At 35.8% G+C, this 22,675-nt stretch overlaps 3 protein-coding genes across 5 annotated transcripts in view; 2 read left to right on the top strand and 1 right to left on the bottom strand.

The window, feature by feature from the left end:
- The window catches only part of LOC108607868 (cGMP-dependent protein kinase, isozyme 2 forms cD5/T2), a 34,379-nt gene extending 17,327 nt beyond the window's left edge, over window positions 1–17,052 (top strand). For 2 of the 3 annotated variants that reach the window (XM_017998957.1, XM_017998958.1), the window contains exons 3-9: window positions 4,326–4,492; window positions 13,422–13,641; window positions 14,259–14,495; window positions 14,551–14,700; window positions 14,757–15,376; window positions 15,448–15,637; window positions 16,296–17,051. In XM_017998957.1, coding sequence (XP_017854446.1) covers window positions 4,326–4,492; window positions 13,422–13,641; window positions 14,259–14,495; window positions 14,551–14,700; window positions 14,757–15,376; window positions 15,448–15,637; window positions 16,296–16,461 — 1,750 coding nt within the window. In that variant the 3' untranslated portion in view covers window positions 16,462–17,051. Of the gene's footprint in view, window positions 1–4,325; window positions 4,493–11,290; window positions 12,411–13,421; window positions 13,642–14,258; window positions 14,496–14,550; window positions 14,701–14,756; window positions 15,377–15,447; window positions 15,638–16,295 lie in introns of those variants that run through there. The other variant, XM_017998960.1, reaches the window with a different exon arrangement.
- Window positions 17,053–17,340: 288 nt separating this feature from the next.
- Window positions 17,341–17,880, top strand: LOC108598305 (PI-actitoxin-Aeq3a). The gene is made up of 2 exons (XM_017984924.1): window positions 17,341–17,562; window positions 17,624–17,880. The coding sequence occupies exons 1-2, from the start codon at window positions 17,463–17,465 to the stop codon at window positions 17,797–17,799; spliced, it is 276 nt and encodes a 91-aa protein (XP_017840413.1). The 5' UTR covers window positions 17,341–17,462; the 3' UTR covers window positions 17,800–17,880.
- On the bottom strand, window positions 17,826–20,150 carry LOC108598294 (UDP-glucuronosyltransferase 2A3). The gene is made up of 3 exons (XM_017984913.1): window positions 19,054–20,150; window positions 18,177–18,393; window positions 17,826–18,121 (listed from the first exon to the last, which is right to left on the bottom strand). The coding sequence occupies exons 1-3, from the start codon at window positions 20,117–20,119 to the stop codon at window positions 17,848–17,850; spliced, it is 1,557 nt and encodes a 518-aa protein (XP_017840402.1). The 5' UTR covers window positions 20,120–20,150; the 3' UTR covers window positions 17,826–17,847.
- Between the last annotated feature and the right edge of the window lie 2,525 nt (window positions 20,151–22,675).

Below are 22,675 nucleotides of genomic sequence, written 5' to 3'. Positions count from 1 at the left end.
ATCTAACATATTAAATTATTTGAAGCCTTGAATACTTTTTATATTTACCATATTAACTAGTATAATTTTTAATTACACTTGCTTTTGCTTTTAAACAAATTATATGTATTGTCATTATTACAAAAATATATAAAGATAATGACAAGATAATAAAATTCAAAAAAATTGTTCAAAGAGAAATTTTTGTAAAATATTTTGATTGACATATGCAAGCAGCTGGCAATAATTTTGTTAATATATCATATAATATAAACTCTAGGGAAAATATATTTATATATAAATATACGAGCAGCTGTCAATATACTCAAAGTTTTTATAGACAAAGTAAAAACAAATGGCAAATTTATTACTCAAGGCTTATTTTTACGAAAACTGTAATTTTTTTTAATTAATTGTTAAACAACTTTAATGCATTTGCATATGCGTATAGCACAGACTGTAGAAAAATTTGTTTAGCGAGCTGCAATTAATGCGGCATTCGAGTTGCTGACACAATCACTGAAAATCTTTGAAAATCTCTGCAACAAATTGTAATTCAAATGGCGAATGCGAATGCGTAATGTCAACAACAATTCAACCTTTTTAATGGTGGCATTAGGGGGGCGTGGCGCGACCAGTTCGCAGCTTATCTTGAGTGCAAATCTATGCCACAGACAACGCGCGTGTGTGTGCAACAGGACACTTTTTGACACTTGCATGGCATAAATCAAAAGCGCCGTAGGCACAAAAGCTGCACAAGTCTCAAGACTGAACTCAACTGGCTGCGTCCACTTCGATTGGCACTGAGTGGAGTCTCTTTGGGCCCATTTGCGGACTATAAATGCCGCCTGGTGGCTTTCAGCAGAGTCATCTAATAAATAATGCCAGCAAATTGTGCGAAATTTATTTTTTTTTACTTGACTTGACTTGTCGTGTGGCCAGCGGGTCGGCTGAGAACTTGCTACAAGCCAATGTGGCATATGCTGCTGACCCAGTGTGCAACTGTTGCAAGCTTGTTTTTCATTATTAGAAAGCCAACTAGGCAGCTTATGTCTTCAGTTTAGCTTAAAATAGGCGCAGTGCTTAATTAACTAATTCAAATAAACTAAAGCAACGAGAGCTGCAATAAAGAACGTTAACTTGCTGAAATTCATGATGTCAAACGAGTACTAATCTTTCTAATGATCTTGACTGAAATTTATAGCAAAACATTTCTCAGGTCAACTATTGACATAAAGACATATTTTAATAAATTTCTTTGTTTTATAGAACATTTTAAAATTTTATCAGCTGCTTAGAAACAATTGACAGTTGTTCAAACTGATTTTAATGGATTTCTCTTTAAATATTTGTATATATTAGAGTTATTGGCGAATATTTGGTATCTATAACATTTTAAATATTTTTAAGTTGCAAAAGCTGCTAAAAATTTATAATAAAGCATATGCTAAGGTAGTAGCTGTCAAATATTTTGATTTGTTATTAATTCAAGGCTCACTCAGTATCAAGTCTAGACCGCTTCTTTCATTATTCATAAATTATTCAATTTTAAATTCTGGGTATCTCTCTTTAAATATTTTTATATATTTAGTTATTATAATATATTTATATCTTAAATATTTTTATTTGCTCACAACTTTACTAAAATTTCAACGCGTACAAGTGTTGTCATTAAAATAAAATTTTTTTTTGAATTAAATTGACTTTAAGTTCTTTTGAATATTTTAATCATGAATACAATTTGTTGTTATTTTGAAGTTTAATTAATAAATTGTATATTTTTTTTTTTTCTTTAAATCATTCTTTAGCTTTTAAATTATATTGATTATACTTATACTTAATATTTATATTTCATTTATCTATTTGACATTTTCTTTCAAACATTTGCTTAAGTTTACAAATGTTATATGTAGATACTTCAATTTTCGTAGTAGCTGCCTTTAATTTTAAATAAATTGCATTGCTTCCCTCGTATCCCCCTTTAATTTAAATCACTTTTTTAGCATATCATGACAGCTTCTGCAAAATTGTAGCTAGTTTGAGTTGAGATGGCCGTTTGTGGTCTCTTGAGAAAACTCAATTAACTGCCAGCACACATAGTCGGGCCATATATGTATATATCGCATAGAAGCGTATCTAAGAAACATTTATGCGTGTCTGATGGGCCTATGAGTTCTGTCTGCGCTATTAGCCAATTGCACTTTCAGTTTGGCTCAAAGCCATAATTGAACGCACCCGCAATTGGCAGATAGATCTGTCTTTTGGCTTATGGAATTGCGTTGCCAATGGGTGCAGCTGCTGCTGCTTTGGGCCCTGCCTTGGCATACATAAAATCAAATTTACGCACCAAATATAGACATATAAAAATGGTTATAGCTTCCGACACGACACCACAACTGGAGCAAGCAGCCAGCGCCGCAGCCACAGGCCGCGAGCGTCATACGCCCCGTAGGTCTAATTGAAGCTATTAATTGTTGTTGGCTTCGATGCCTGCAGTGCGGTGGCACGCACAGCAAGCGACGCTGCTGCCACCAATTCATGCCACATTGCCGCCGCACCGTGGGCTCTATGCAAATTGCCTAGGCGCATGCATAAGCAAAATGTCTGCATGCTGCGCCTCGAGATAATTTACGCATAATAAAGAAGATTGTATAGTTAAACTCTAAAGCAAATGATAGACGGCAAGCTGAGCTGTAATTAAGCTTAGAGTTAAAACTATAAACAAGCTGCAGGGTTTAGCTAAACAATAAATATAAAGAGCATAGCTGCTTAAAAGGATTTTTAAAATATTTTATCTATGCCTTAGAATGAGAAATAAATTTATGAGAATGAGAATAAATCAAGCTTGATATGATTTTTAAAATATTTGATATATATGAGAAATAAATTTATGAGAAGGAGAATAAACCAAGCATAGTTGCCTCATATAATTTTTTAAATATTTTATATATTCCTTAGAATCAGAAATAAATTTACATGTATTTTAAATTTTTTCATATTTAAATTTCTTCTTTTTTAAATTTGGAGGGCTGAACTACGATAAAAATTAATTTATCATATTTAAGGCTATGATTTTAAATGAAGCTTTATTTACTTACACAATTAATTACACAATTTTTTTTAAATATTTTTAGTAAATATTTTATTACCTACAGTGAAAAAAAAAAAACAAAATTTCTCCTTTCTGTCTTAATAATTAATTTATTTGCTCTGATTTTAATAAGATATTTGTGATTATTTTTTTCCAAGAAATTTATTATTTTAAAAATCTTTAAGCTAATTTTTGCAATGAATTTTTATTGTTATCAATTAATTTTTTTTTTATTCTTCTCCATACAATTAATTTTTTTTATTTGTTTATATAGTTTATTTTTATTTTTTAATACCAATATACCCTCTAACGTTCAAATTTTCGGCTACCAAATGCAATTTGTGGCGTTGGAATAGCGCCGCGGGTGTTGCATCAACAGTAACGCTTGCCACAACCAAAAAAATAAACTAGTTTCAGCTAAAAGAAAAACTTAACTTTGCGTTGCGGGGCGTTGAAATCTAATACGCATATTTTTAGCATAAAAAAAGCACTAAAAATAAAAAAAAAAACTTATTTAAAAATTTTACATGCCGCTGCAGCATGCGAATTAAAATTGTTTTGCTTCCCAGACGTGGCAACATGCGGCGGCGCCGCATATCAGTTACCAAATTATATTGTATACATTAAAAAATAAAATTTTAATTATATAGAAAAGCAAACTGGCGTCTCAGCTAAATGTGTTTTGAGCTCAAAGGCGCATCTGAGTGCCCCAAGTGTGGCATGTGGCAAATTCCTGCGCGCATGCGCACAGAAATCTTTACAAATTGGCTGCTCTGAGTGCGGACAGTTATGTTACGCCTGTCTGCCAAGCTACCGTTATAGGCTTAAGATTGAGAGACTGTGGCTTTAATTAATCGGCGCAGCTTCGGTGCGGCTGCTTGTCAAATTCACTGACAGATAAAGTCATTTGACATTTACAGGCATTGGAACATACATATAAACCGTCCACTTCACCCCCCCTTTTGAATTTATGCCAAAGCATACAATTTTCAAATTTGTATTAATTTCATATCGGCACAAGCGACAGCCAACTACTTGTTAACTTGGCTTGTAAGCCAAACTGCTGGCTGGCGTAACAGATAAAATATCTAGAAAAATATAAGAAAACGATTTATATGTGCCAGTCGCAAAATTAATTGGCTGCTCGACTTGCTCCATTGCCTGTTCATAATTTGCTTTTGGCTGCGTTGACAGTTTGGCTACCAAATTTGTTGCACACAATTTATTATCTATATATTCAATTTTCCATTTGCAGCTCCCGTGAACTTATCAAATCGGCCATTTTGGATAATGATTTCATGAAGAATTTGGATCTGACGCAAATACGCGAAATTGTTGATTGCATGTATCCGGTGAAATATCCTGCAAAGAATTTGATAATCAAGGAAGGAGATGTGGGCAGCATTGTTTATGTAATGGAAGGTGAGTAAAATTTAATAATTAAACACAATGAGGTGTTGACAAATATTTGTAAAGCATTTAAATATTTTTAAAATTTTTTAAATATTTTTTAAGTTGAATTTAAGTTGATTTAGTGATTTGCTTACATTGCGCACTGAAGTATGCAATACTTAAAGCTTAGCAACATGTTGCGCACACAAGCGCTGCCCAGCGCTATGCAATGCTTATTTTCAAGCAACATGTTGCAGCAACTGCGACTGCAATTTTCAACTACTGCACGCCCACGTACAGTTTGCAGTTCCGTCTGTCTTATCGTGCCACAGCTGCAACTTGGGATTTATTTGCTGTAGCCAACTATGTTTGGCTGTGCCCTGTCAGCTATGCCACTAGGCTTGTGTTGCTTGCACCCGCGCCCAGCATTTAATTTATTTTGCTTTTCTTGTTTGCAGCCAAATGTCAGCGTTTGGCTTTCGATTTTTTTTTTTAGTGCCTCTTTTGTTTTTTATGACTTCAAGCTCATTACTGGGTGTGCACACTTGTGTCTAATTGTTGCTTGAAATTTTTGCACGCTAGCTAAAAGTTTATATAGAGTACTATGCTAATTATTTGCATTTTAATTGCGTCAGCGGCAAAGTTAATTGCATTATGAGCAAATTATATGCTTTGGGCGCTTCCTCATTAAAGCCAACTTCATGGCTGCGAATGATGATGCATGTTGCAGACAACAGACAGTTGCTTCCTTAAGCCGCATAACCTGCTAACCAAATCAGGAGAAGCAGCAACAACAACAACAACAACAGCCACAGATGTTAATGCAGCTGTTGCTATGAGACAGACATACCTAAAGTATAAAATGACCTGTAGAGTGTAAGAGTGTAAAACTCTCGACAAGCGGCTGCACTCACTTGGCCGCTGCGCTACAAATATTTACACTCTACATATGAATGAAAAATAGTTTGATAAGCAGCAATCACACAACTATGACAACTAAGGTTTATTTTGAGGCTACGTGAACTGATAAGCAATGTCAGCAAGTGATTAAAAAAATACTAGCACACGTAAACAAGCATGAACTTGATTTGTACGCAAATATTGTAGCGCAGGCAGCGCAGTCGCTGTAGCCGAACCCCAAACGTTTACGCACATGTTTGCCATTTATGCTTCAACTAATGAGCAAACGCAACGGTGTCTGTTTGTCTGCCGCTCTTGCGCTCTCTCGCGCTCTCGCTCTTTTGGCAATGCTGCTATTGTCTTTAGCACGCAACTCACCCTCGCTTGCTGCTGTGAGAGCGCCCACATCTTTTACTCTCGCGTGCTGTAGTGCACAGTGGGACCCATTAGCGTAATGTGATGCAAATTTTGCTGCTACAAAGTCGACAGCAGCAAATTAGTGTTTTAAATAATTATATGCACAGCTAAAAAAAAGCGTTGGTTGCCTCTTTGAAAGTTTTTGACTGAGTATAAATGAAAAATGTGCCACTGTGCCGCGCTCTCGCGCTCTCCAAGCAGCAGCCGCCAGCCAGCCCCAAACGTTAGCAACTGAAATCAAAATCATTTGTTCGGCAGCCAGCGTAGCGATTACAACGTGCTAGGCGCCTGCGCGCTCGGCCTGCTTTTGAAAAGAGAAGAAGTGAGAGAAAAAGAAATAAAAACAATATTACGGTTCGTGTAACGTGCGTGTTGTTGCTTGTGCAGTTTGCACTTTGTTTTTTTGCATATGTGGGTTGTGCATGCTTCGCCGCGCGTGGAATATTACAACAACAACAATGAAACATCAAACAAAACAATAAAGCAAAGTGTAGCTAAAATACTTGAGCTCTACATAATCGACGCATAACAGCAATTAACAAAGTAAATTACATAAACAATGTGCTAGCAATGTGTGTGATTGTTGTTGTTGTTCTAAATGAACAAGTTAAAATTACTGCCATGTGTCTGTGTTTATAAAAACGAACCCGGCTATAAACCAGAAACAAAGGCAACAAATGTGGTTTCGACGAATTAGCGTGAAGAATTCTTAAACAAGCCAAACAACAAAACAAGAAATCAAAAGTGAAAGTGTATTTTATGAAAAAGTTGTATTTAAAAGTAAATGCAGTTGAGCGAGCGCAAGAGAGACGCTAGAAAGAGCTAGCAATAGAAATTGAGAACATAGCACAGACAGACAATTGTAACATTTGCTCTTTTGGGTTTTATTTTTTTTGGTCTGTTTTGTGTTTTTGTTTTTTGTCGATTGAACGCAAAAGATCACTTGAAGAATTCCGGTTTGTGGTTTTTCCACAGTTGTTGTTGTTTATTGTTCGCCCCCTCCTCTGCTCGATTGCAGCCTCGCATATTCGCATTTGTATTTTGTCGGTCATTGGTCCGAAAAAGTGTAGACAAAGGCATAAAAAAATGCCAAATGTCGCTACGAAAGCCAGTTATAAGCAATAATAATAAAAGCCAAGTTACCGTAACTTAAAGCCAAGCCACAATCAACGCTGATATATGTTGGCTCATAATGAAAGCTAAAGTCGTGCAAGAATGCTTTAAAGCTTGAGACAAGAAAAAAAAATTATTACTTTTTGCAATTTATAATTTTTTCTTAAAAAATGCGGAAGACGCGTGCAGAATTTCAAATGAAGCTATAAAAATTGAAAGCCACATTAACTTAGAAATCGTGTGAAAAGTGTAAGACAATCAAAAAATTTAAAGACCATAGCGCATTAAGCAAGAAGAAGAAGCAGCGATCAAAGCAGAAACTATGTTAATGTCAAAGCATTTTGCTCTAGCCATTTGACTTTTGGCTTTGTAGTTGACCCATTTGACTTCTAGCCTAGACACGCACACACACGCATTAATATGTATGTATGTGTGGCTTACTCTCACTTTTTCAGTAGCTAACAAATTGCCATCTTTGCTTGCTTCACGATTGAATAACTTGTAGCAACGCTTTAGGCTTTAATAAAAAAAAAAGATTGCTGATCATTTGCAAATGAGCTGTAATTTGGCCTAAAGAGCTAAAGCTATTAAATGATTTTTTATTGGAAATTTATATGAGCTTTAATCACTTGGCGCACATTTCTTTAAGCTGCAGCTGCTCAAGTTTGAAATTTGTAGATAGGCTGGATCATTAACAAAGTTTTATAGAAGCTTGGTTAACTCACAGCCTAAAGCGTCTTAGCTTGGGTTTTTACTATCAGTTAATAATGCTTATAAAACGAGCAGCTCCATCTAAAAAATATAAAACAATCAGTAAAGATCAGTTGGGAAGTACGTTCAGTTGATATAATGCTTAAGTTAGCTTAATATATAAAACAAGCTGTAAAGATCAGTTGGGAAGTACGATCAGTTGATAATGCTTGGACTAAAATATTTTAAAACGATCAGTAATGATAATTTGGAAAAGTAATAATTGTTAAGAACTAAAAAAAGTGAATAATGATTCATCTAAAAGTACGATAATTTGATAATGCCTAGAATAAAATTTATAATTTATCATAATGATCGTTTGGAATGTAGTATAAGTAATTATTATTTTGGGAAGTGCGATCAGTTGATCAGACAGTCTTAAGCTTTAGCTTTATTTATTTTCAAAGATCGCCAAAGCTGTTTGATCTTATTCATATAAAAATAACATTTTTATAGCCAGGCTTTTGTTAAATCGTTAAACACTTTGCGGCAACTTTTAATCAGTCTTTAGTCCAAGACTAGTTTTTATTGTTCTATTATTTTTAGCTATAGCCACAGGATTTATGAACGTTTTTCAGGGCGGCTATACAATTATTTTAGCGCTCTTTTGCTTGCTAATGAGCTCATGCTGGGGATTCTGGTTTGACTACAATCTAAAATTATATACAGCAGATATTTTTTTTGGTATTTATTTTGACGTTCATCAATTTTAACTTTCTTTATTAGCATAGAGACGAACCAGAAATTTAAAGCTATAAATATGCATGATAAAAAATCTAACAAAATAAAAAATTGCGGTCAACTGGTTATGACTAAGCTAAGAAATTTTTGTGAGTAAACAAAAGATATTTGGGTACTTCATATATAAATGTAATTGCCAGAAGTCAGGTGAAGTAAATTATGAAGCGTCTGCCCTTGGCATATAAGCCAACTTGCCTGTGACCAAGAGGCTACGGCTTAAATAAAGACAGAATGACAGAGAGACAGACAGAGCTCAGACTCAGTCACCGTTACAGTTAAAGTTAAACAACAATGTGCAAAGCGGTTTTTTAAAGCAAGTTGCTAATTCTTAGTTTTGCTTTTGTATTCAAATCAGAGCTGAGCTGAAAGCCACAGTCAGTCTCTGGACTGCGAGTGAAGTCAGCGCTAAAGCCAAACTAGTTGACCTTGCCTTGCCCCTAGAGCCAACTCTATGCTTGTTGCAAAACCATTAATGTATTAACTTTTTTTTTTCATTTTTGGCACAGCTGCATTTTGTTTGCTGTTTAACTTAGCATGACGGATTTCCGCATTGCAACAAAAGCCTTTCAATTTTGAATTGCCAAAACTTGTTTATGCCATTGAACTATCCACTATCTTCACTATTTACAGCTATTTCGTTATCAACGCTAAGTTGCAACACGAGCTTGTATTTTTGTCTTGCTGATAAGCTTGACAAACTTTAAACAATTCGCAAATTGTTAAATACTATTACGAAATTAGTACAACATTTACGTTTATTTGTTTACATTGGCTGGGAATTGTGCATTGTGTAGTTGGCATAATAAATGATCAAGTCTTTAGTCATCGATTTTTGTTTGGCTTGCTGACACAGTCAATCACGTAATTGCTCGGGTTACTCCCATGGCTTGTTTATTATTTGTTTACGATTTGACCTTGCCTTGCTTACTGAAAATTTAAATGATCATTAAGTGCATTTTTTAAACTTTTCTTTTTACAAATATGAGTTAGGTTAAGGTTGCTTTAGTAATTAATCATTTATAGTAGCGCTACATTTTTATTTGAGGCTTAACGATTGAGGCTCGTTTATGTAGATCACTTTCTTTTACTGATTATAGCTAGTGAAGATCACTGTAAGAAATTTTAGGCTTTTACCATTGCTTTAGCAATGGATATAGAAAATCGAGGATCACTTTGTTTCAGTTGCTGAAGATTACTTCAAAGAATTTAATGATCTTATAAAATAGCCCGAGGTTCACTTATGTAGATCACTTTCTTTCAGTATCAATCTGCTGAAGATCACTACAAAATATTTAATATTCGTGAATTTGCTTTAGCAATTGATATTTTATAATAACTTGAGGATCACTTATGTAGATCACTTTCTTTCTTCTTGATTATTACTACTGAAGATCACTTCTATGAGAATTCTTATGTTCTTAAGGTAGCTTTAGCAATTTTTGTTTCTTAATTGACCTAAATTTTGAAATCAGCTTTAATGATTAAGGATCGTAGTACACTTTCTTTCAGTAGCTGAGGATCACTTTAATGAATTTAATTAAATTCGTGACTTTGCTTTTAGCAATTGATCTTTTATACTAGTTTGTGGTTAAATCATGGTTTAAATCATTATTGCTAATGAAGATCACTATAAAGAATGTTATATTCTTTAGTAATTAATCCTTGCACCTAAATATTTAAGATTCATCTTTTTTTTTCAGTGATCACTACAGGGAATTTTATATTCATCATTTCGACGATCACTTTTTTATTAATATGCATTTAATGATAGCTATTTTTATAACATACGCTGCCCTCAATCGTCAAATGAACTACTTTTTAAACAGCTGTTTCATAATTTTCGTAAACTTCGAAGCCGCAGTCAATTAAAAAATCATTAACTTGAGTTTTGTTGTAACTGATCTTCAGTTGAGCCTCTCTCTCCATATTTTTCTTTCTATTTTTTCGCAGCGTCTACGTCATTTTATTTGTGCGCTATTCATTCATTTAATAGTTGTGTTTTGTATGCAATATTATTAACACTTTGGCTGTTGTGCAAATTATTGTTGATTAAGCTGCGAACACGATCGCTCGCCCCATTCATTCGCACGATCGTACAAATTTGCCATAAAATAATTTACACCCAAAAGTCAAACGAATTGTTATTATTTTTATTAAGCTGCGCGTATTTAACAAAAACGTTTTTGACAAATGTGCGCGACAAACGTAAAAGAGAGAGCGATAGCCAAACTGTGTCTATAGACATAAATATAAACAGATTGAAGCAAATATTTAAACAGTTGCTTTGCTGTTTGGTTTAAGCTTAAAGTTTACTGGGAAGTTTGCTATTGGGGGGGCTCAAAATGCAAATCAGTTGGCAAGTTAACAAAAATTTCAAAGAGGGAACAATGAAAATGAAATGCATATTAAATTATAATGAACTTTTCTAAACTTTCAGTTATAAACTTTCATTTTATTTTTTGCAATAAATGGCAATGCTGCAAATAGAAGATTTTGTTTAAAAAAGAAATATATTTTTAAATGAAACAGTGGCATTGAAACATTAAATGTTGAGCTACTTGGGTGTGGTTTCTTATATGGAGTTGCTTGGTATGAGGCAAGCGTCTGGGAAAGTTTACAACAACAACAACAACAATTACACCAACAACAATTACAACAACAAATTGCTTTGGTAATAGTTAGGTGTATAAATAGAAAACCAAATACAATTAGGCTGTTGTCCAAGTTTTTTTCTACTTTATGTTGCTGTTGTTGTAATTGTTGGTGTAGTTGTTGTTGTAATTGTTGTTGTTGTTGTGGTGACTTGTCAACATTCCGTGCGCGAATTTCATGGCTCATGGGTTATGCAAAAGACAACAACAACAACAAATTACAACAACAACAAACTTCATTTTATAGTTAAATAAAAACAAATCACGTCACACTGTGCACAGTGAAATTTGTACGCTGTACAATAAACAAAATAAAGATTTCGCAATGAAAATAAAACATTATCCGGGCAAAGCAGTCGATGCGAGTCTTTCGCTTGATGCCAACAACGCCATGGGCGCGCTCTACGAAGCCAACTGGCTGCACGCACATCAGCAACATCAAACACCAACAACACAGCAACAGCAGCAGCAGCAGCTGCAACGTCAGCCCAGCAATGCAGGCAGCAGCTTTCTATTGAATGGCATTTCAGCTTTGAGTAAATATCAAATGACGCTGGAGCACATCAGGCAGCTGGAGCAGCAGTCCAAGGATCGCAGCATTGTGGCTGCCATCAAGGAATACAATGGCTATCGCCCATCGGCGCTGCAGCATCATCAGGCAAACGATTGGATTGAAGAGCAGCCAAAGCTTGAGGCTGATGCAACGACGACAACAGCAGTCAATCATTATGTCTTGGATCCTACGGAGCGTGCGCGCGTGCCACGGCCTCGTCAACAGCTGTCAGTCAAGCCGCCCTCGCTGCGCCGCAGCCAGACCATGTTGCAACAACAGGCGCCCAGTTATGTCACGCTACGTGCCACAAAAGCAAAGCTCAGCCCTAGTAAAAGCAACAGCAACAGCAGCTCTGCCTACTCCACGTTCAGTTCGGCAGCAGAGGATCAGCAGCCGGAGCGCGTCATTTGCCAGCAGCCGCAGAGACTAATGCCGCCACCCACTGAGCCGCCACCACCACCGCCACCCGCCTCCCATGCCAGCATACAACGCTATGCCACCATACGCATGCCACATCAAACCGCTGGCTCATTTTGCCGCAGCACAGCGCGTCGTCATAGTCTGGAGCAGTCAATGCAAACGCTGCAGCTTGAAGAGGAGCCGCCAGTGGTTACTCAACCGCTGAAACAACAACAGCGCCATCTGTCGCCTGCTACCAGCAACAGCAGCCATGGCAGCTCAAAGGATCTCAGTGGCTCCGAGGGCTTCTGCATACCCCGGCCACGTCTCATTGTGCCCGTGCACACTTATGCGCGTCGACGTCGCACTGGAAATCTCAAAGAGCAGTCGGCGGCTACGGAGGATGAAGAGGAAGTCATTGGTGGTAAGAACAATTAAAGAACAAAATTGGAAGCTATAGAAATGAAAGCTTGAAATGAAATTCTTATTACAAAAATCTTGAACTATAAAAATGGAAGCATAGAAATTTAAATTTCTTTAAACTTTTATTTTTTATATAAAAAATGCGTGGGAATTCATGTTTAAATATAAATTGAATTAAATGCTAAACATTAAACACGTTAACTTAACTTCAGACCTATTCAAAATTGTTGCCAAAAGTTTGAAAACCTGAATGAGTTGGGAATCGATTTTATACCAGTTTTAAATTAATAGGAATATTTTTGTAAATATATAAAATATGCAAAGTTAAGTGTGAATCGATTGATAGAACATTCATTAATATAAATTGAATGAATACAAGATCTTTATTCTAACTTTATTTTATAAAGAATACAAATTTTTAGGAATACAAATCTTTATTTAGTACAAATATTAAAACAAAATAATATTTGTGCATTGTTGTCAAAAGTATAAAAACCTGAATGGAATTGGGAAACAAGTTAGTGCCAGTTTTTAAATTAGCAAGATTTATATTCTAAATATATAAAATATATGAGATGAAGTGTTTATTTATTGATTGATATACAGCCATAAATTGATCACTTTATATTGAAGCTTGCAAAAATATTTCTTCAATATTTTTATATTGAATATTAAAGCAAGAATATTTTATTAATATATTTTTTTAAATTTAAGAACATAATATTTGTATATTAAATTGATTGATTGCACCCCTGTGAGAGAATGGAACTTGCCCAACCTCGCTCTTGATAAAATACCCATAACAATAAAATAAAAATCAAATAAATTGCGAATTTAATGCTTAAGCGTATCTGAGACAAACACATGTTTGCAAATATGTTTATAAACAACAACAAATTATGCAGCGTACGCTTATTGAAATATTAAAATTTGAGTGCTAATTGAAATTCAAAGCGTATCAATTTTCGCGCAACTTGATTTTAAATTTCTTTTGTTTTGTTTTTACTTGCAGATGGACGCGTTGAGGTTTCACGTGAGGGCAAATACTTGTCAACACTTTCGGGTGCCAAGGTGCTGGGTGAATTGGCCATATTATATAACTGCCAGCGCACAGCGACTATAACCGCCATAACTGAATGCAATCTATGGGCCATAGAGCGACAATGCTTCCAAACAATTATGATGCGTACTGGACTCATACGTCAAGCGGAATATACGGACTTCCTGAAGAGGTAAAATACCAAAAGTCCGTAGCGATTTGTTGCAATTAATGTGCATTTGCACTTAATTATATCAGTTGCTGCTTCGTGTCTTGCTGCATTAAGTGGCAAAAATATAAATCGTTTTTAGCTTAAGGATTTTTTTTTGTGCATTTTATGAATTTACCTCGCTTAAGTTGGCACACAACTTTCTCTGCCATAAAGGCAGACATAGACTTCATCATCGTCGTCGTCATGCTCATGGGCGTCACATATACGTCTATTACGCTGACGTGCTCAACTCTAATATGGACAGACAGCAGCTTCAGCTGGCGGCGGCGGCCAACGAACGCATAGAAATTTTAGTAGTTGCAACCAGTTTTTGGTTTGGCGTTCAACAAATTAATCTGCAATATAATTGTTAACTAAGGTGCTGGCTCGCGATTTGGCCATGAAATGCAGTAAAAGTCCAAAAAGAAAATGAAAGTGCAGTTGGTTTAACCTAAAGCAGAGCAGGGCAAGCAGTTTGGGCATGCAAAGCTTCCGTCCCAACATTGAGATTGAGAGATTTGACTGAACTTGCAAATGTTTGAGTGAAAGCTGCGCAATTATTATAGAATTTACTTATAGAATTTCTGCTTTTCTTACAGCGTGCCAATTTTCAAAGATCTATCCGAAGATACGCTCATCAAAATCTCGGATGTACTGGAGGAAACGCATTATCAGCGTGGCGATTATATTGTGCGTCAAGGTGCACGTGGCGATACCTTCTTTATTATATCCAAGGGCAAGGTGCGTGTTACCATCAAGCAGCAGGATACGCAGGAAGAGAAATTTATACGCATGCTGGGCAAAGGAGATTTCTTTGGTGAAAAAGCGCTGCAAGGGTAAGTTGCTATAAATAAATTGAATTGCATTTTATAACTTTCATTCTATTTGCAGCGATGATTTACGCACAGCAAATATAATTTGCGAATCACCTGAGGGCGTCAGCTGTTTGGTTATAGATCGTGAAACATTTAATCAGCTTATAAGCAGTTTGGATGAAATTAAACATCGCTATGATGATGAAGGTGCCATGGAGAGAAGAAAGTGCGTATTTATTTAAAACATGGATGCATATTTACTAATGCGCTTTTAACTTTCAGAATCAATGAGGAATTCCGTGATATAAATCTTACCGATCTGCGTGTCATTGCCACTTTGGGTGTTGGCGGCTTTGGACGCGTCGAACTGGTGCAAGCCAATGGCGACAGTTCGCGCAGCTTTGCGTTGAAGCAAATGAAAAAGTCACAGATTGTTGAAACGCGACAGCAGCAGCATATTATGTCCGAAAAGGAAATTATGGGCGAAGCCAATTGTCAATTTATAGTCAAACTATTCAAAACCTTCAAGGACAAAAAGTATCTGTATATGCTTATGGAGAGCTGTCTGGGCGGCGAGCTCTGGACTATTTTGCGTGATAAGGGCAACTTTGATGATGCCACCACTAGATTCTATACCGCATGCGTAGTGGAAGCTTTTGATTATTTGCATTCGCGTAATATTATCTACAGAGATTTGAAGCCAGAGAATTTGCTCTTGGATGAAAAGGGTTATGTTAAGCTGGTGGACTTTGGTTTTGCCAAGAAGTTGCAAACGGGACGCAAAACTTGGACGTTCTGTGGCACGCCCGAGTATGTGGCACCCGAGGTGATATTGAATCGTGGCCATGACATAAGCGCCGACTATTGGTCGCTGGGTGTGCTCATGTTTGAGCTGCTTACAGGTAAGTTCAAGTCTTCAACTATTTATTGCATGCTTAACTCTTTTTTTTTTTGTTTTTTTTTCTTTGCGTAGGCACGCCACCATTTACGGGCTCGGATCCCATGCGCACTTATAATATAATACTTAAGGGCATTGATGCCATCGAATTTCCGCGTAATATAACACGCAATGCCAGCAATTTGATCAAGAAGCTCTGTCGTGATAATCCCGCCGAGCGTTTGGGTTATCAGCGTGGCGGCATTAGCGAAATACAGAAGCACAAGTTCGTATAAAAGAAACTTAGACTTAAGTTTGAAAATTAATTAATTTTAAGAGCATTGTGTAGAACAGTGTTTATTCAAGAGTGTATAACAGTGATGAGTGCTATAAAAGTGAGTAGTAAAGTGTGTATAACAGTGCTTAAAATTATAAAAGTGTGTATAACAGTGTATATGATAGATAAAAGTGTGTATAAGAGTTTGTTCTACAGCTCAAAGTGTGTATAACAGTTCGTATAACATATACAAGTGTGTATAACAGTGCTAAAAATTATAAAAGTGTGTAAACCATTGTATATGACATATTTATATGTAAATATGTGTATAACAGTTTGTATAACATATCAAAGTGTGTATAATAGTGATAATAATTATATCAGTGTGTATTACAGTCAATACTACAGATAAAAGTGTGTATAACAGTTTGTATAATACTTCAAAGTGTGTATAACAGTGTATATGACAAATTAAAGTATATATGCGAGTATATATGGCAGATAAACGTGCGTATAACAGTGTTTATAACAGTTAAAAGTGTGTATATCGTGTATATCAGTGCTAATGTTTATAACAGTGTGTTCCAATGCAAAGTGTATTTCATAGTCGTTCACACTCGGCATTAAGTACTCAATTCTAATCTATTTTTCAATTTTTCTCTTGTAGATGGTTCGATGGCTTCTATTGGTGGGGACTGCAGAATCGTTCATTGGAGCCACCCATCAAGCCCGCTGTCAAAAGCGTTGTGGACACCGGCAACTTTGATGACTATCCGCCCGATCCAGAGGGACCGCCACCAGATGATGTCAGCGGCTGGGATAAGGACTTCTAGGCGAATTTATTGACGGCTGCTCTCTTCTCATGCTCTCACAGATGAGAAACTATCTTAAATTAAATAGCGCGCGCCATTTGTACGCCAAACCAATAGTCAGGGTCTGTTATATACAGCTCCAGCAACAACATCTAGGCTTTTTTCATATATATATCATATCATATCATCAAGCTCAAGTCTCTGATCTGATAACATGTGCAACACAATGAATTTATTTAACGAGTTTACATATTATTATTAATAACTGTAAAAGAGAGCAATGTTTCTAGTTCATTGGAAATTGTTTGTTTTTTTTTAACAAGATGTTTAAATTGTAAGTAGGTCTTTGTGTAAATTGTTTTTAATCAATCTATTTTAACTAAAAAAAAAATTGCAAGCACAAAATTATAAACAATCAACTATTCAACGGGTTGCCTTATAGTCTATAAGCAAATTTTAATGACCAAGCGCTCTCTCTCTAAAAAAAACGCTATAGAGCACTTAATTAAACTACAACTAATTTTAAAACAAACTTAATGTCTATCTAGCATTAGTTCGCCAATTCTTTATGTATATGTATGCCTTTTTTATATAAAAATTGTGTATTTCGTTTGGTTTTTAAGTAAGCAAAAAAATATATGAACTAGAATTTAAAAAAAATAAACAAATTTAATGCGCTAAAAGTAAAAGTGAGTTTAAATATAATTAAATAATTTCACTCCAAAAGCAGCAAAGTCAAGTGCCACACTCTTCCTATAATTGAGTTATTTAGCAAAAACCACGTGCTGACTCAACTGCAACAGTAGAAAGAATTGTTATAAACAAATACAAGCAACAAAAAGCAAAAACTACTCTACGTGCATAATAAGCTAAAAATCAACGTAACAGAGAAAGCCAAGAAAAATTTGTTAAAACTGCTTGACAGTTTACAAAACAAATTCAAAGCGTACGGTAATGTGCGAGCAGCTGACAAATGAATTGAGAACTCAAATATTGAAACAAAAAGTATATTTTATGCAAAGATGCGAACTTTATTTTGCTTGCTGCTGGCTTTGTTAATAGCCATGAGCTGGGGACTGCGACTGGAGAATCAAACACGTGAACAATTAAAGCAAGTTATAGGTGAGTGCGTTTAATTATTTAAATAAAATATATAACTAATTAAGTTTTTTATTTTTAACAGCTTGCAGACAACCTAAGGCGCCTGGACTATGTCGTGGCAAGCAGCTGCGCTATGCTTACAACAAGGATACGGGCAATTGTGAAAGTTTTTATTACACAGGCTGTGCTAGCACGCAAAACAATTTCCTAACCTTTGAGGAATGTCGACGCGATTGCATGCTGCGTGGACGCTACTAGCTTTTATTTAATTTATAATTGTTTACGCTTAAAATAGAGTTTACTAAGCTAAGCACGCTTTGCTTTGACTTGCTGCGGCGATCGGCGGCGTAACAATTTGTTTAAACAATAGCAAAGCAGCGCAAATGCTGCTAGCAGCAACAACAAGCTGTCCAGCGAGTAGTAGACAAACCAATTGAGCTCGATGCCCGGCGATTGCAGCAACTGCGCTGCCAGCAGCCCATGCTGCAGCACATGCTCCACGCTCCAGATCGCCGTCTCCAGCGGCGTGCGTTCGCGTCCATTAAAGATCTCGGCCAGCTGCGCAGCACGCGTCGCATAACTAGTTAAGCCAACAATTTAGTTAATATTCAATTTAATTTATATGCAATGCTTACTCGGGTTTGCTTAGCGCTGCCAGCTTTGTTTTTAGCTGCGCTGCTTTTATGTCTTCATAGCTTAGTATTAAGCCAACACCACGTGTTTGAGCTGCGTGCGCATTCAAGAACTGATCACCATAGATGGGAGTCATTAGCATGGGCTTGCCACAATGCAAAGCTTCAGTCATGCCCAGCAGTCCAGCATGCGTCCAAAATATTTTTACTTCAGCTTGTGCTGCAATAGCAAATAAGTTAATAAATCAATAAAAAATTAGTTAGTTAAAAAAACAAATGAGCTGCATATAAAAAAAATGCAATTAAATGTTGAGCAACTGAATTTTTAAATTAAACAAATTACAAAACAAAATGCAATTTAATGTTGAGCAACTGAATTTTGAAATAAGTTTAAGATTAAACAAATTGTAATTAAAAAAAAAAATTAATCTACATACATAAAAAAATACAATTAATATTTTAATTGAACTAAATCTTAAATTAAAGTATAAATTATAATTTATAATAAATATAAGCAAAGGATATATGTACTAAATTCTTAAATTTAAAAAAATTCAGCTGCATATAAAAAGAAAATAAAAGAACTTTGAACTGGTTTCTTAAATTAAATCAAATAATATGCTTACACTTATAATTTATTTGCTTATTTGTTTAAGAAACCAGTTCATAGTTCTTTTATTTGTGTTTTTATATGCAGTTGAATTTTTTAAAATTTAAAAGAAAAATTGAAAAATTATTGTTAAAATGTCTGTTATAAATATAAATAAATATTAAAAATAATGCAACAAAAAAATGTCATGAAAAAAAATGTAGCTAATGCAACTAACTGCTCATCCCACACTCGTTTTATTCAGCGGAACTAGTTCCGATTCATACTCACCTAACAACGCCAATTGTGGTGCCCATTTAACAAATAAAAATTTCTCATTATTCATCAGCGGTAATTTATCTGCTTCCCATTTCCAGATAACATTCAAAGGCTGCGCGCTTAGGACTTGCAACATGGACTGCAACTTATGCTGATCAATGCTGGAGGCGAGTACCTGTGAGCCCCAGCTAATGAAGATGACACCTTGCGGAGATTGCTGCAAGAATTTAGCAATGTGCGTGGGCAGCTGCTGCTTAGCTTGCTCGGTAATGTGCACGCCGCCAATCTCCAGCAGCTGCGGAGTGCGCGGACGGCTGCCTAGATGCGAATAATGTTGATTCACCCAAATGAATGCAGTTTGCTCGCGAGCAACAGCGGCGACATCCATGTCCAAGTGGAGATAACGTTTGATTAAAGCATTATCAGCGCGATTTGTATGATGCGCATAGAGCAGCTTCAGCGACTTGGCTTGTATAAAGTTCTCCAGCCGCTCGAACCAGCTCAAGCGTTGAGCATAGCCCACATATTGGGATTGTATGTGCGACGGCGTATCCGGTAAGTCAATGCGATCGTAATGATAAGGCATCAAGGCACACGTACTCAGCCCAATAATGGGCAGGCCCAGCAGCTTACCCAGCGCCAGCTGACAATCCGAGCTAAAGTACTCAGTTAGCAGTAGTTCGTATGGCTGCCGCTGATGGCGCTGCAGCACTTGTTGCACATAACCGCTGGCAAACAAGCGCTCGCAGTTTGTTTGTGCGCCTTTAAATAAATCAAAGTATTCCACAAACATATTCTTCAGACTTCTGCCAGTTTGCATGCCATTTAGATATTCTCTATTTATGGTTGTCGCCTGCTCCGCCTCCGTTGCTAGCAGCAGCTGCTCATAATTCGCTGCTGTATTGTTCACAAATGAAATCACAGTTAGTTGATGACCACGTCGTGCTAGCTCCTCCAGCACTGGAGTAACCACTTTGAAATGACTGTAGCCATCATGTGGAAACACTGCCAATATATTGCCAGCATAAGCTGCTGCCAAGCAGCTCAGCAAACAGCAGCTAATTAACTTTAGTTCCATGCTCTACGCTCACGTCTTTATTGTTTAGTTGCTGCCCGTAAACTGCCCTTAGTACACTCATTTTTAGTTAGATTCTATCGCTTCAACTTGATAAGCAACGTGCTTGTGGTTTTAACTAATGTGATTAAATTACAACAGATTTGTTGTTGTGTTTGTATAGCATGCTTTTAGGCGCTTGCTATTAAAGCCGCCAGCCTATCGATAACCCAGCCGTTTACTGCTTGTACGATAGTTCTTTGCAGCGTAAATTATTTACATAAAAAAATACAATTTTTTATTTAACAAACATTTTTTTTTAATTAAATGTTCCTAACAGTCTTTTCATTCTTCTAACATGTTATTTTTTAACCCTTTTCTATTTTATATCTTGCAGCTTCTACAATGGATCAACAAACTATACGTAGAGCATACTTTTGGGATAGCTTAGTGCTGCCAGATCGTCGAACTTCGTTGCTGCGCGCCTAGTGATAAGTTTTAAATTGTAAGTATACCCATAACGAAACTGCTTTTAAAAAACATCTTTTTTTCTATTTAAGTTTTTTTTGGTATAAAAAAGTAAATTAAAAAAATAATTAAAAACAATGTGAGACATTTTTATAACATTTTTGGAATGAAATTTTTTTATTTAATAATTTTATAACGTTCTTATAATTTTAAAAGAACATATTTATCTAATCTAAATCAATTAATTTTTGTCTTTGTTATATTTTTTAAACTTAAATATTTATATAATTTGTTTTTAAGTTTATTATTTGTTTCAAAATTTGATCACATTCTTATTATAATTTAATTTAATCTGATATGCGATATTTTTTTTATTACTATTTTTGTAAAATTGCATGCTGACATTTTGAAAATTTGTAAGTTAACTAATTTATACAATTTCTTTGATTTATTTCAGCGTCACTATAAAAAGGGGGTAAGTCAGCTCTTGAGTTTATTAAACTTTTCGTATAAAAAATGCACCCATCTCATTGGGTCCCCTAAATTTGTTAGGCTCATGACCCCTACAACTTTATTTGTGTGAAACTTTCATTATTAAATTGAGAATGCATCGAAATTGGTTTCAAGAATTGAAGTGAACTGATTACAAATCGAGTTACACCCCAGCGGCAAATTGCCTGAACATGCTTCAATTATGAGACAAGCACTTGAAGTCCAGCCTTAAGATATTTAACAAGTGTGTGTGTGCAATTGAATTGTAAGGCAAACAGGCCTAAAAGCCTAAAGATAATGTACAGTAGTAAGCGTTAATTGAAGGCCTCAATGCCAATGATGATTGTAATTGCAATTGTAATTGGCAACAGAGAGAGATCCTAAGGCAAACGATAAATAGCATTAAGGTTAGAGCGAGATAGCGCTAGGGCACTTTAGGCGCCTTGTTCGGGGGTTCTGTGGGCGTTGTCAACGACCCACTTCCCAGGGCGACAGCGACACCGATTGGGCCCAAAGAGCGCGCGATAACCGTTAACCACATAAGTGTTTTTTCTTAAGTGCCAAGTGTTTTTTCGATAAAAAAAACAGAAACTATAAAGTGTGTGTAAAATTCTATTTGAGCAAACAGAGCAATTAAAACAAGTGTAAGAAAAAAAACACAAGCCCCAGACTCTCTGGAGTGCTGGCTGCAACGATAAGTAGTTGCCCCTGGGAAAAATCAGCTACAGCTAGCTGGCGAGCTCTCGGTAGTTATAATAACGCCCCCTCTATAAATATACACAGAGATTACGCGCAATACTATGAAAAAATAAAAAAATAAACAAATAGGCATAATATGAAAATATTTTGTAACTTGTTAATTGAAATTTGTGGAATTGTGTGGCCTAAAAATTTGCAGACACAGCTTTACTTTAAAAAGATTCTCAGAAATAATTATTTAATGATTTTATATCTCAAGAAATCAAAAAAGTATCAATTAAAATTTTCAAGATAATTTTCGGACTCGATCGAAAAGGAATAAAAGATGAAATTATATAGAATGAAATAAAGTAATCAATTGAATATTCAGGGTTCCATCTTACGACGGATTATTTTTAATTCGAATATTTTCTTAGCTCTAATTTGCTTTTCATTATGCTTCTATAAATTTTCCCTTGCAATTTTTCTTCTTTTTTCCGACCATGTTTAAGCAATAATTGAGCAAGTTTGCACCATTAAAATTTAGTGACAGCTGACGTCAATATTGAGTTGCCTTATCAAATGGGGAATTTAGCAATTTGAGGCAAGAACCCACCGTCTGGCCAATCCCTACCCCCAATACAAATTCACTGTCCAATGCTGACGCCATTCAAGTGACACGCGCTCCGTTTGTTTAGCGTAGAGAAAGAGAGTTTGGGTTTTAATGGGCAAGCATTTGTTACTGATGCTGCTGCTCATGATGTTGGTTGGCTGGTGTCCTTTTAGTGCCTGTGGCGCGCTGCAGGACTTAATTAGTGTTTGTGCAGATTTTCGGACATTTTCGCAGTTATGATCCAATTTGGTTTCTGCGTTTAAGGACAATACGTTTGACTCATTGCTCATTTGTTTGTCTATCCAACGTTCCATGCTGTTTGCTCCACA

The sequence above is a fragment of the Drosophila busckii genome, chromosome 2L (assembly GCF_011750605.1).
Source record: "Drosophila busckii strain San Diego stock center, stock number 13000-0081.31 chromosome 2L, ASM1175060v1, whole genome shotgun sequence".
Taxonomy (NCBI): Eukaryota; Metazoa; Arthropoda; class Insecta; order Diptera; family Drosophilidae; genus Drosophila; species Drosophila busckii.
Note: the sequence above shows the minus strand (reverse complement) of the source record. Positions and strands in the feature narration are given on the sequence as shown.